A 14,183-nucleotide genomic window follows, 5' to 3' on the forward strand; every position below is an offset into this window, starting at 1 on the left:
GCGCGCGTTCCTCACCCTTCTCTTCAATACAGTGGACCTGTATCTCCCTCACCTTATATCTCCCTCACCTTATATCTCCCTCACCCTGTATTTCCCTCACCCTGTATCTTCCTCACCCTGTATCTCCCTCACCCTGTATTTCCCTCACCCTGTATCTCCCTCACCCTGTATCTCCCTCACCCTGTATCTCCCTCACCCTGTATCTCCCTCACCCTGTATTTCCCTCACCCTGTATCTTCCTCACCCTGTATCTTCCTCACCCTGTATCTGCCACAGATTGTATATTTCTGAGAGAGTCGTTATCTGAATCGAAGAAAAGATACTGGTAGTTTCTGAGAGTGCAGAAGTTTGAGCTGAAGTATAATGACATTATAACAGTGCCATCATTATACAGCTTGATATCTAAGGTGATGTGTTATCACTTTAGATATCCCCTCCCTGCCCCTGCTCAGGGGGTACAGGGGTTCTGTACCCCCCTCCCTTGGGAGGGTACAGAGGGGAGGGTGGAAGAGGATGGGAGAGGGTGGAAGAGGGTGGAAGAGGGGTGGGAGAGGATGGGAGAGGGTGACAGAGGGTGGGAGAGGATGGGAGAGGGTGACAGAGGGTGGGAGAGGATGGGAGAGGATGGGAGAGGGTGGGAGAGGATGGGAGAGGATGGGAGAGGGTGGGAGAGGATGGGAGAGGATGGGAGAGGAGTAAGGAAGCTCTCCAAAACGTGGCCTCTGTCCCAGGCTTCTCATTACCTAAAGCTTGAACCTTGTCTGTCTCAGGAGTGAGAGCTCTTGATCTTCACTCTCACTCTCACCCGTCCTCCACCACTCTAGACTCTCTCTCCCGCACTCCCTCACATTCTCCCTCACTTGCAGGCACTCTCCCTCACTATCATGCCTTCTCCTTCACTATCATGCCTTCTCCCTCACTATCATGCCTTCTCCCTCACTATCATGCCTTCTCCCTCACTATCATGCCTTCTCCTTCACTATCATGCCTTCTCCCACACTATCATGCTCTCCCTCACTATCATGCCTTCTCCTTCACTATCATGCCCTCTCCCTCACTATCATGCCCTCTCCCACACTATCATGATCTCTCCCACACTATCATGATCTCTCCCTCACTATCATGCCCCTCTCCCTCACTATCATGCCCCTCTCCCTCACTATCATGCCATTTTCCCTCACTATCATGCTCTTTTCCCTCACTATCATGCCCTCTCCCTCACTACCATGCCCCCTCCCTCACTATCATGCCCCCTCCCTCACTATCATGCCCCTCTCCCTCGCTATCATGCCCCTCTCCCTCGCTATCATGCCCCTCTCCCCTCACTATCATGCCCCCTCCCTCACTATCATGCCCCCCTCCCTCACTATCATGCCCCCCTCCCTCACTATCATGCCCCCTCCCTCACTATCATGCCCCTCTCCCTCACTATCATGCCCCCTCCCTCACTATCATGCCCCTCTCACCTCACTATCATGCCCCTCTCCCCTCACTATCATGCCCCTCTCCCCTCACTATCATGCCCCTCTCCCCTCACTATCATGCCCCTCTCCCTCACTATCATGCCCCTCTCCCCTCACTATCATGCCCCTCTCCCTCACTATCATGCCCTCTCCCCTCACTATCATGCCCCTCTCCCCTCACTATCATGCCCCTCTCCCCTCACTATCATGCCCCTCTCCCCTCACTATCATGCCCCTCTCCCCTCACTATCATGCCCCTCTCCCCTCACTATCATGCCCCTCTCCCTCACTATCATGCCCCTCTCCCTCACTATCATGCCCCTCTCCCTCACTATCATGCCCCTCTTCCTCACTATCATGCCCCTCTCCCTCACTATCATGCCCCTCTCCCTCATTATCATGCCCCCCCTCCCTCACTATCATGCCCCTCTCCCTCACTATCATGCCCCTCTCCCTCACTACCATGCCCCCTCCCTCACTATCATGCCCCCTCCCTCACTATCATGCCCCTCTCCCCTCACTATCATGCCCCTCTCCCCTCACTATCATGCCCCCCTCCCTCACTATCATGCCCCCCTCCCTCACTATCATGCCCCCTCCCTCACTATCATGCCCCCTCCCTCACTATCATGCCCCTCTCCCTCACTATCATGCCCCTCTCCCTCACTATCATGCCCCCTCCCTCACTACCATGCCCCTCTCCCTCGCTATCATGCCCCTCTCCCTCACTACCATGCCCCTCTCCCTCACTATCATGCCCCCCTCCCTCACTATCATGCCCCCCTCCCTCACTACCATGCCCCCTCCCTCACTACCATGCCCCCTCCCTCACTACCATGCCCCCTCCCTCACTATCATGCCCCTCTCCCTCACTATCATGCCCCCCTCCCTCACTATCATGCCCCTCTCCCTCACTACCATGCCCCTCTCCCTCACTATCATGCCCCGCTCCCTCACTATCATGCCCCTCTCCCTCACTACCATGCCCCTCTCCCTCACTATCATGCCCCCTCCCTCACTACCATGCCCCTCTCCCTCACTATCATGCCCCTCTCCCTCACTACCATGCCCCTCTCCCTCACTATCATGCCCCTCTCCCTCACTATCATGCCCCTCTCCCTCACTATCATGCCCCTCTCCCTCACTATCATGCCCCTCTCCCTCACTATCATGCCCCTCTCCCTCACTATCATGCCCCCTCCCTCACTATCATGCCCCTCTCCCTCACTATCATACCCCTCTCCCTCACTACCATGCCCCTCTCCCTCACTACCATGCCCCTCTCCCTCACTACCATGCCCCTCTCCCTCACTACCATGCCCCTCTCCCTCACTACCATGCCCCTCTCCCTCACTACCATGCCCCTCTCCCTCACTACCATGCCCCTCTCCCTCACTATCATGCCCCTCTCTCTCACTACCATGCCCCTCTCCCTCACTATCATGCCCCTCTCCCTCACTACCATGCCCCTCTCCCTCACTATCATGCCCCTCTCCCTCACTACCATGCCCCTCTCCCTCACTACCATGCCCCTCTCCCTCACAGGTGAAGACAGGCCAGGGGAGCATGCAGGCAGGACGTGTATGAAACATGAGAGAGGTCCTCCTGGGAACCTCACCCGGGGAAAAGTGAGGGGACATGTTCCAGTCATATATGATACTCAGGGGAACGGCATAATGCAATATGGACATATATGAAATATAGACATAATGTTTAGGATGAACAGTGGAAATTGGATTAATTATTAATTGGATTAATTGGATCAATTATGACACTATGCTTCATATAATTGGGAAGATGGGGTCCCGGGAGCTAAGGCTCGGCCCTTTTTATTATTTCCCACTCATGTCCCACTCTTTCCACTCCGTAGTCCTCTCACCCCACCTCCCTCCCCCCTCTCATCCCACCTCCCTCCCCCCTCTCACCCCACCTTCCTCCCCTCTCACCCCACCTCCCAGAGTGGTTGACAAATGGAATGCATTAGGCAGTGATGTGGTGGAGGCTGACTCCATACACAGTTTCAAATATAGGCATGATAGAGCCCAATAGGCTCAGGAACCTGTACACCAGTTGATTGATCCCCCCTTTTGTATCTTGGGACTACGTTATCTGTCTTCCAACTCTCTGGTAGCTCTCCTGTTTCCAGTGACTTGTTATGGACTATAGATTGTGGCACGCAAAGTGCTTCTGCCCACTCTTTTAGCATCCATGGTGAGAGTCCATCAGGTCCAGCAGCCTTCGTCACATCTAGATCGAGTAGATAGTTCCAAATCTCGTCTCAGGTAATTTAAAAAAAATCTTCTAAGCCTGCTTTATTTATCGCCAGCCCTCTTAGTTCAGGGACTTCTGCTTGCTCTATTGTGAAGACCTCCTGGAATTTCTTGTTGAGTTCTACACACTCACCTCTCCGTACCTGTGTGTGTGTGTGTGTGTGTGTGTGTGTGTGTGTGTGTGTGTGTGTGTGTGTGTGTGTGTGTGTGTGTGTAATTATCTAATTGTGCTTGCTAAATCGTGCCTAAAGAGCAATACAACACTGTCCCTTGCTAATCCCAAGTTATAGATACAATGACTCGTAGTCCTTCCCTTTGACGTTGTTTATTGAAGGGAACTGTCAGTAGAAAGCGCCAAGCCATTACGACTATATAGCACTAGGAAGGGGTCAGGATAAGGATTTGGGATGGGACGGAGGGAAAGGAATGGTGCCCAACCACTTGGACGGTCGGGGATTGAACGCCGACCTGCATGAAGCGAGACCGTCGCTCTACCGTCCAGCCCAAGTGGTTGGGCGTGTAGGTCTGCTCTATATTCAAACACTGAGAGTTGTGTTTCCTGATATTCCTCCGACACATATGTGTCCCCAGTCTCCACCTGTGTCCTCTGGTCCTGCCTCATCTGTGTCCCCAGCCTCCACCTGTGTCCTCTGGTCCTGCCTCATATGTGTCCCCAGCCTCCACCTGTGTCCTCTGGTCCTGCCTCATATGTGTCCCCAGCTCCACCTGTGTCCTCTGGTCCTGCCTCATGTGTGTCCCCAGCCTCCACCTGTGTCCTCTGGTCCTGCCTCATGTGTCCCCCCAGCGTCCACCTGTGTCCTCTGGTCCTGCCTCATATGTCCCCCCAGCGTCCACCTGTGTCCTCTGGTCCTGCCTCATGTGTCCCCCCAGCGTCCACCTGTGTCCTCTGGTCCTGCCTCATATGTGTCCCCCCAGCCTCCACCTGTGTCCTCTGGTCCTGCCTCATATGTGTCCCCCCAGCCTCCACCTGTGTCCTCTGGTCCTGCCTCATATGTGTCCCCTGCCTCCACCTGTGTCCTCTGGTCCTGCCTCATATGTGTCCCCCAGCCTCCACCTGTGTCCTCTGGTCCTGCCTCATATGTCCCCCCAGCCTCCACCTGTGTCCTCTGGTCCTGCCTCATATGTGTCACCAGCCTCCACCTGTGTCCTCTGGTCCTGCCTCATATGTGTCACCAGCCTACACCTGTGTCCTCTGGTCCTGCCTCATATGTGTCACCAGCCTACACCTGTGTCCTCTGGTCCTGCCTCATATGTGTCCCAGCCTCCACCTGTATCCTCTGGTCCTGCCTCATGTGTGTCCCAGCCTCCACCTGTGTCCTCTGGTCCTGCCTCATGTGTGTCCCAGCCTCCACCTGTGTCCTCTGGTCCTGCCTCATCTGTGTCCCCCCAGCCTCCACCTGTGTCCTCTGGTCCTGCCTCATATGTGTTCCAGCCTCCACCTGTGTCCTCTGGTCCTGCCTCATGTGTCACCAGCTTCCACCCGTGTCCTCTGGTCCTGCCTCATCTGTGTCTCCAGCTTCCACCTGTGTCCTCTGGTCCTGCCTCATCTGTGTCCCCAGCCTCCACCTGTGTCCTCTGGTCCTGCCTCATATGTGTCCCCCCAGCCTCCACCTGTGTCCTCTAGTCCTGCCTCATATGTGTCTCCAGCTTCCACCCGTGTCCTCTGGTCCTGCCTCATATGTGTCCCCCCAGCCTCCACCTGTGTCCTCTGGTCCTGCCTCATATGTGTCCCCCCAGCCTCCACCTGTGTCCTCTGGTCCTGCCTCATCTGTGTCCCCCCAGCCTCCACCTGTGTCCTCTGGTCCTGCCTCACATGTGTCCCCCCAGCCTCCACCTGTGTCCTCTGGTCCTGCCTCATATGTGTCCCCCCAGCCTCCACCTGTGTCCTCTGGTCCTGCCTCATATGTGTCTCCCCAGCCTCCACCTGTGTCCTCTGGTCCTGCCTGATATGTGTCCCAGCCTCCACCTGTGTCCTCTGGTCCTGCCTCATCTGTGTCCCCCCAGCCTCCACCTGTGTCCTCTGGTTCTGCCTCATATGGCGAAGAATGTATAGTCATATGTATGAGCGTGTAGAGTCATATATGCCTGAGCATGTGTGGACACATATGCCGGAGCATGTGACAGGTGTGGGCATGAATGGTGGTTGTTGTTTGAGATTTATAGCTACCCAGAACGAAGTGTCTCATGTAGCACGGGCTAGGGTGATCCCGTGGGCAGGTGCCTCTTTAACTGCTGTGTCTATGATCCGCCGCGTCGGCCCGGCAACCAGGCCCGCCTCCTGCCTCGCTATTGGTCCATATCTGACCTGGTGCTCATGACGTCACATATCCGCCAACGCCATTGGTCCTTGCACGATGTTGCTGGGTTGAAGCTGCGCTCTCATTGGTCCTTGCACGATGCTGCAAGGATGATGAGGATGATGCTTCCACTCGGGATCATGTGGGATAAATCATCACAGTAGTTACCTTTCGCCCGCAGTAGTTAAGGGGCTCCAGGGTAACTACTGGTCCATGGCCCTGTGACGTCATACTGTAGCTTCACCAATGGCGTGTCCAGCGCTGTGGCGATGACGTCACACCCTATAATATGACGTCAACATCTGTGGCGATGACGTCAGACCTCTGGGAATTACTAACCGGAAAATGGTTCAGAAATATTATAGAGAAGCGACTCATTATTTGCTCACACCTCTCTAACTCTAACACTAACACTAACTCTAACTCTTAACTGGCTGCTGTTATAACCGCGCTAATTGCCTTGCAGCTGTATACATAACAAGCACCGCCTCATACATGTCGTTAACCACCATCAGGCCACACAGGGGTATACAGTATACATAGTTAACCATCACCTAATATTCCCTTACCTTACTATAGCTATCAACAGTATCGTCCAATGGCGTTGAACAGTCTGGTCTCGTTAAATCCGTTTGTTATTTGTTGTAAATTCGTTAAACCCTTTTTCTTATTTTATGTAATTTTGTTAAACCCTTTTGTTATCTGACGTTAATTCGTTAAACCCTTTTGTTATTTGACGTCAGTTCGTTAAACCTTTTTGTCATTTTATGCAAATTCGTTAAACCCTTTTGTTATTTGACGCTAATTCGTTAAACAAATAAAGCTTGAGATCCACCATTAAAGTACTGAGAGCATTGATTACCCAACGATTAATAAAGGCGATTACTCATTATTAAAATGATCTCGACGTGGATGCATGCAACAGGCCACAATAACGTGGTTGAACATTCCATTCACCAGGACCCGGATTCACGAAGCAGTTACGCAAGCACTTACGAACCTGTAGATCTTTTCTCAATCTTTGGCGGCTTTGTTTACAATTATTAAACAGTTAATGAGCTCCGAAGCACCAGGAGGCTGTTTATAACAATAACAACAGTTAATTGGCAAGTTTTCATGCTTGTAAACTGTTTAATAAATGTAACCAAAGCCGTCAAAGATTGAGGAAAGATGTACACGTTCGTAAGTGCTTGCGTAACTGCTTCGTGAATCCCGGGGGAATGTGTGGGTGACCTGCCCGAAGGTTCAAAGATACCATAGGAGAAAATAGGAGGAACTGCAAATGGTTTGGGGCAATACCAAGGGAATTTAATTATTTATTTTAATTATTATTATTTATTTAAAGTATTATTATTATTCGTAATTATTATTAGTTTAATTACTATTATTTAGTTTAATTTTTATTTATTTTAATTATTATTTAGTTTAATTATTATTATTTGTTTTAATTATTATTATTTAGTTTAATTATTATTATTTATTTTACTTATTATCATTTTAAGTATTATTATTATTTGTAATTCTTTAGTTTAATTATTATTATTTATTTTAGTAATTATTATTTATTTTAATTATTATTTAGTTTAATTATTATTGTTTTAATTATTATTATTTAGTTTAATTATTATTAATTTTAAATATTATTATTTATTTGTTTATTCAATTATTTGAAATTTTATTTACCCTTAAATTATTTCTTTGGAAAGCGGAGTGTAAAAATTAGAATTAATTCCCATAATAAATTCCTTCAGAAGCTTGGGGGGGAGGGGCGGGGTTATCATTGATTACAACTACTCAAGAATCAACGTGTTAATGGTTAGCATTGATTGTATTAACGTAAATTCAAATTATTCAACTCTAATGAGTATTATTGTTATTGTTTAGAGTACACCAGAGCTTAGCTGTTGTTATAGTGGTAGTTATTGGTAGTTAGTCCGGACTCAGTACAGTGACGTGGTGTATGGTGTGTATAGTGAGCAGGTCAGGCAAGACTAAGTCACGTGGTGTATGGTGTGTATAGTGAGCAGGTCAGACAAGTCACGTGGTGTATGGTGTGTATAGTGAGCAGGTCAGGCAAGACTGTCACGTGGTGTATGGTGTGTATAGTGAGCAGGTCAGACAAGTCACGTGGTGTATGGTGTGTATAGTGAGCAGGTCAGGCAAGACTGTCACGTGGTGTATGGTGTGTATAGTGAGCTGGTCAGGCAAGACTGTCACGTGGTGTATGGTGTGTATAGTGAGCTGGTCAGACAAGACTGTCACGTGGTGTATGGTGTGTATAGTGAGCAGGTCAGGCAAGACTGTCACGTGGTGTATGGTGTGTATAGTGAGCAGGTCAGGCAAGACTGTCACGTGGTGTATGGTGTGTATAGTGAGCAGGTCAGGCAAGACTAAGTCACGTGGTGTATGGTGTGTATAGTGAGCAGGTCAGACAAGACTAAGTCACGTGGTGTATGGTGTGTATAGTGAGCAGGTCAGGCAAGACTGTCACGTGGTGTATGGTGTGTATAGTGAGCAGGTCAGGCAAGACTAAGTCACGTGGTGTATGGTGTGTATAGTGAGCAGGTCAGACAAGACTGTCACGTGGTGTATGGTGTGTATAGTGAGCAGGTCAGGCAAGACTAAGTCACGTGGTGTATGGTGTGTATAGTGAGCAGGTCAGGCAAGACTGTCACGTGGTGTATGGTGTGTATAGTGATCAGGTCAGACAAGACTAAGTCACGTGGTGTATGGTGTCAATCTTTTGTGACTTTGTTCACAATTATTAAACAGTTAATGAGTTCCGAAGCACCAGGAGGCTGTTTATAACAATAACAACAGTTGATTGGCAAGTTTTCATGCTTGTAAACTGTTTAATAAATGTAACCAAAGCCGTTAAAGATTGAGGGAAGATGTACACGTTCGTGAGTGCTTGCGTAACTGCTTCGTAAATCTGGCCCCAGTTACTTTTTCGTTCATAACGGGAAGGAGTTATATATAATTGATTTTATTACTGACAATGTACTTATTTTAGAGAATTCCTTTGTTACTCTGTCCTCAGACTGTTGCCTTTAGGGTTAAGTAATAATATTTTGGTGTAAGGTAATCAGAGGAGACGTAGCAATAATTACTCGTTTTCTACTGCAAATTTTGTCACTGCTAAGATAATTTATATTTAATTAATACAACAACAACAGTGATTTATTACTGCATGTTGTATTAGGGATTTATGTGCGATGTGGGACGTTATCTGACAAAAGCAGGTATACAGGACTAAACAAAGGAAGTAATCAGCTGCTTGATGGGGTTCTGGGAGTTCTTCTACTGCCCAAGCCCGGCCCGAGGCCAGGCTTGACTTGTGAGAGTTTGGTCCACCAGGCTGTTGCTTGCAGCGACCCGCAGGCCCACATACCCACCACAGCCCGGCCCGAGGCCAGGCTTGACTTGTGAGAGTTTGGTCCACCAGGCTGTTGCTTGGAGCGGCCCGCAGGCCCACATACCCATCACAGCCATGTTGGTCCGGCACTCCTTGAAGAAAACTATCTAGTTTTCTCTTGAAGATGTCCACGGTTGTTCCGGCAATATTTCTTATGCTCGCTGGGAGGATGTTGAACAACCGCGGACCTCTGATGTTTATACAGTGTTCTCTGATTGTGCCTATGGCACCTCTGCTCTTCACTGGTTCTATTCTGCATTTTCTTCCATATCGTTCACTCCAGTACGTTGTTATTTTACTGTGTAGATTTGGTACTTGGCCCTCCAGTATCTCCAGGTGTATATTATTTGGTATCTCTCTCGTCTCCTTTCTAGTGAGTACATTTGGAGAGCTTTGAGACGATCCCAATAATTTAGGTGCTTTATCGCGTCTATGCGTACCTTATATGTTCTCTGTATTCCCTCTATTTCAGCAATCTCTCCTGCTCTGAAGGGGGAAGTGAGTACTGAGCAGTACTCAAGACGGGACAGCACAAGTGACTTGAAGAGTACAACCATTGTGATGGGATCCCTGGATTTGAAAGTTCTCGTAATCCATCCGATCATTTTTCTGGCTGACGCAATATTTGCTTGGTTATGCTCCCTAAACGTTAAATCGTCGGACATCATTATTCCCAAATCCTTGACATGCTGTTTTCCGACTATGGGCAGATTCGATTGTGTTTTGTACCCTGTATTATGTTGTATGCTCGCCCCGTAGCTGGGCGAGCAGGGACACTCCCTGCTGGATACTTGGACTTTAGATGGAGCAGTTATTACTAAGAGTTGGTTTACTGAGAAGCATATTGAGTCCCACTGAAGTCAGATCTGTAATCAGCTAGTTAGTCAACTAGTTGTTCCTTGTGGGGGTTGAGCTTTGGCCATTTGGTCCCGCCTCTCAACTGCCAATCAACTGGATCTCAATCGTCAATTAACTGGGTTTCGCAACGACTGTGTTGCATAAACTGTGTGTTGGCGGTGATCGCAATCCTGATGACTCAAGAGTGTGACGAGTGTGAGTGCCAAGAGTGAGACGAGTGTGAGTGCCAAGAGTGAGACGAGTGTGAGTGCCAAGAGTGAGACGAGTGTGAGTGCCAAGAGTGAGACGAGTGTGAGTGCCAAGAGTGAGACGAGTGTGAGTGCCAAGAGTGAGACGAGTGTGAGTGCCAAGAGTGAGACGAGTGTGAGTGCCAAGAGTGAGACGAGTGTGAGTGCCAAGAGTGAGACGAGTGTGAGTGCCAAGAGTGTGGCGAGTGTGAGTGCCAAGAGTGTGGCGAGTGTGAGTGCCAAGAGTGTGGCGAGTGTGAGTGCCAAGAGTGTGACGAGTGTGAGTGCCAAGAGTGTGACGAGTGTGAGTGCCAAGAGTGTGACGAGTGTGAGTGCCAAGAGTGTGACGAGTGTGAGTGCCAAGAGTGTGACGAGTGTGAGTGCCAAGAGTGTGACGAGTGTGAGTGCCAAGAGTGTGACGAGTGTGAGTGCCAAGAGTGTGACGAGTGTGAGTGCCAAGAGTGTGACGAGTGTGAGTGCCAAGAGTGTGACGAGTGTGAGTGCCAAGAGTGTGACGAGTGTGAGTGCCAAGAGTGTGACGAGTGTGAGTGCCAAGAGTGTGACGAGTGTGAGTGCCAAGAGTGTGACGAGTGTGAGTGCCAAGAGTGTGACGAGTGTGAGTGCCAAGAGTGTGACGAGTGTGAGTGCCAAGAGTGAGACGAGTGTGAGTGCCAAGAGTGAGACGAGTGTGAGTGCCAAGAGTGAGACGAGTGTGAGTGCCAAGAGTGCCAAGAGTGTGAGTGCCAAGAGTGTGAGTGCCAAGAGTGTGAGTGCCAAGAGTGTGACGAGTGTGAGTGCCAAGAGTGTGACGAGTGTGAGTGCGAAGAGTGTGACGAGTGTGAGTGCCAAGAGTGTGACGAGTGTGAGTGCCAAGAGTGTGAGTGCCAAGAGTGTGACGAGTGTGAGTGCCAAGAGTGTGACGAGTGTGAGTGCCAAGAGTGTGACGAGTGTGAGTGCCAAGAGCGTGACGAGTGTGAGTGCCAAGAGCGTGACGAGTGTGAGTGCCAAGAGTGTGACGAGTGTGAGTGCCAAGAGTGTGACGAGTGTGAGTGCCAAGAGTGTGACGAGTGTGAGTGCCAAGAGTGAGACGAGTGTGAGTGCCAAGAGTGTGACGAGTGTGAGTACCAAGAGTGTGACGAGTGTGAGTGCCAAGAGTGAGACGAGTGTGAGTGCCAAGAGTGTGACGAGTGTGAGTGCCAAGAGTGTGACGAGTGTGAGTGCCAAGAGTGAGACGAGTGTGAGTGCCAAGAGTGTGACGAGTGTGAGTGCCAAGAGTGTGACGAGTGTGAGTGCCAAGAGTGAGACGAGTGTGAGTGCCAAGAGTGAGACGAGTGTGAGTGCCAAGAGTGTGACGAGTGTGAGTGCCAAGAGTGTGACGAGTGTGAGTGCCAAGAGTGTGACGAGTGTGAGTGCCAAGAGTGAGACGAGTGTGAGTGCCAAGAGTGAGACGAGTGTGAGTGCCAAGAGTGTGACGAGTGTGAGTGCCAAGAGTGTGACGAGTGTGAGTGCCAAGAGTGTGACGAGTGTGAGTGCCAAGAGTGTGACGAGTGTGAGTGCCAAGAGGGAGACAAATGCTTTGTATAAATTCACTTTTTTATTAGTTTTTGTTTATGCCTTAAATCGTATTCTCATTATCCAACTTTTGTAATTGAAAGTGGACATATTAGTCGCTGCTGTAATGGTAAACTGTACTTTATTTTTGTCACTATATATCACCTTTCAAATTATGAGCCACTGACTTTATGGCAAAAATGTAAAGTCTGATTAAGATTGAAGTGTTTAATCCAACAATTTTCGTATCGATCTGTACAAGATGTTATGGAAATAATTTTAGATTCTGAACTTGAGAACTGTTGTGATTTAAAAATACATAAAAAGCGTTGCTTTTAAATCAAATTCTTGAGCATACAGGTTCTAATTCCAGATATTTCACGTTAATGTTATGACTTGGGTAATATTATATCAATTAATCCAGCTATAAATGTACAAAATGATCATTTATGAAAAAAGTAATAATTGGTTTTGAGCGGCGGAGCCCATGAGCTGAAGCTCTGTCCTCCAAACCCCGTTATAGGAGAGCATAAAGACACACTCACCTTCGCCCTCACACACAAAGCACTTACCAGTAAGAGACAACAGGCAAGGACGCACTTCACCCTAGGAGTGTGTGTACATACTCACCTTCCTCACAGAATCTCTCGCTTTCAAAGGATCAACACGGATAGAGAGAACGAGGTGAAGACCTGAGTGAGTGAGTGAGTGAGTGAGTGAGTGAGTGAGTGAGTGAGTGAGTGAGTGAGTGAGTGAGTGAGTGAGTGAATGAGTGAATGAATAAATGAATGAATCTCTGTACAAGTTCACTTCTTATTTGCGTAATAAATAAATTTATTCAAGCATATTTTCTTAGCAAATAATGCTATCCTGTTAACATAGATATATACATTTTTTATTTTATTTACGTATTGTATTGATTTTATACGTTATGTGTAAGATATAAATGATAACTTGTAAAGTATAAACATTTTATACCAAACGTTTCGGTTACATTGAGAGAAGTAAATGTAAGGTTTGTATTACACTTTCTCCTCATCAACTGCATTTTTTTTATATTATTTATATTTACATTTTGGAATTCGTTTCATAAATGAAAAGCAACAGCCAATTAGCACCAGCAACCGCTAATTAGTCGAGAGAGTTTCACATTAAAACAGTCTGTGTAGAGTCACACAGTAACTACAACTACGGGACAATGTTGTTAAACTACTGCCAACAACAGGAGAATGTTGTTAAACTACTGCCAACAACAGGAGAATGTTGTTAAACTACTGCCAACAACAGGAGAATGTTGTTAAACTACTGCCAACAACAGGAGAATGTTGTTAAACTACTGCCAACAACAGGAGAATGTTAACTATTGACAACAACAGGTGAATGTTAACTATTGACAACAACAGGTGAATGTTAAACTACTGACAACAACAGGAGAATGTTAAACTACTGCCAACAACAACAACAGGAGAATGTTAAACTACTGCCAACAACAACAACAGGAGAATGTTAAACTACTGACAACAACAACAACAGGAGAATGTATTCTTCAAAGACTGCCAACATCACCACAATATATAGACTTTAGCCTTTGCCAACAGTTGAACAGTGTATGGTGTATAACCAAAGCAAACAGCACTAGAACAGTTGAACAGTGTATGGTGTATACCCACAGCCAACAGCACTAGAACAGTGTATGGTGTATAACCAAAGCCAACAGCACTAGAACAGTGTATGGTGTATAACCAAAGCCAACAGCAATAGAACAGTGTATGGTGTATACCCACAGCCAACAGCAATAGAACAGTGTATGGTGTATACCCATAGCCAACAGCAATAGAACAGTGTATGGTGTATACCCACAGCCAACAGCAATAGAACAGTGTATGGTGTATACCCACAGCCAACAGCAATAGAACAGTTGAACAGTGTATGGTGTATAACCACAGCCAACAGCAATAGAACAGTGTATGGTGTATACCCACAGCCAACAGCACTAGAACAGTGTATGGTGTATACCCACAGCCAACAGCAATAGAACAGTTGAACAGTGTATGGTGTATAACCACAGCCAACAGCACTAG

At 48.0% G+C, this 14,183-nt stretch overlaps 1 protein-coding gene across 1 annotated transcript; it reads left to right on the forward strand.

The window, feature by feature from the left end:
• Positions 1-7,221: 7,221 nt before the first annotated feature.
• Positions 7,222-12,199, forward strand: LOC138352412 (streptococcal hemagglutinin-like). The gene is made up of 2 exons (XM_069304898.1): positions 7,222-7,233; positions 10,508-12,199. The coding sequence occupies exons 1-2, from the start codon at positions 7,222-7,224 to the stop codon at positions 12,197-12,199; spliced, it is 1,704 nt and encodes a 567-aa protein (XP_069160999.1).
• Positions 12,200-14,183: the final 1,984 nt, after the last annotated feature.

This window comes from Procambarus clarkii, chromosome 53, assembly GCF_040958095.1.
Source record: "Procambarus clarkii isolate CNS0578487 chromosome 53, FALCON_Pclarkii_2.0, whole genome shotgun sequence".
NCBI classification, from domain to species: Eukaryota; Metazoa; Arthropoda; class Malacostraca; order Decapoda; family Cambaridae; genus Procambarus; species Procambarus clarkii.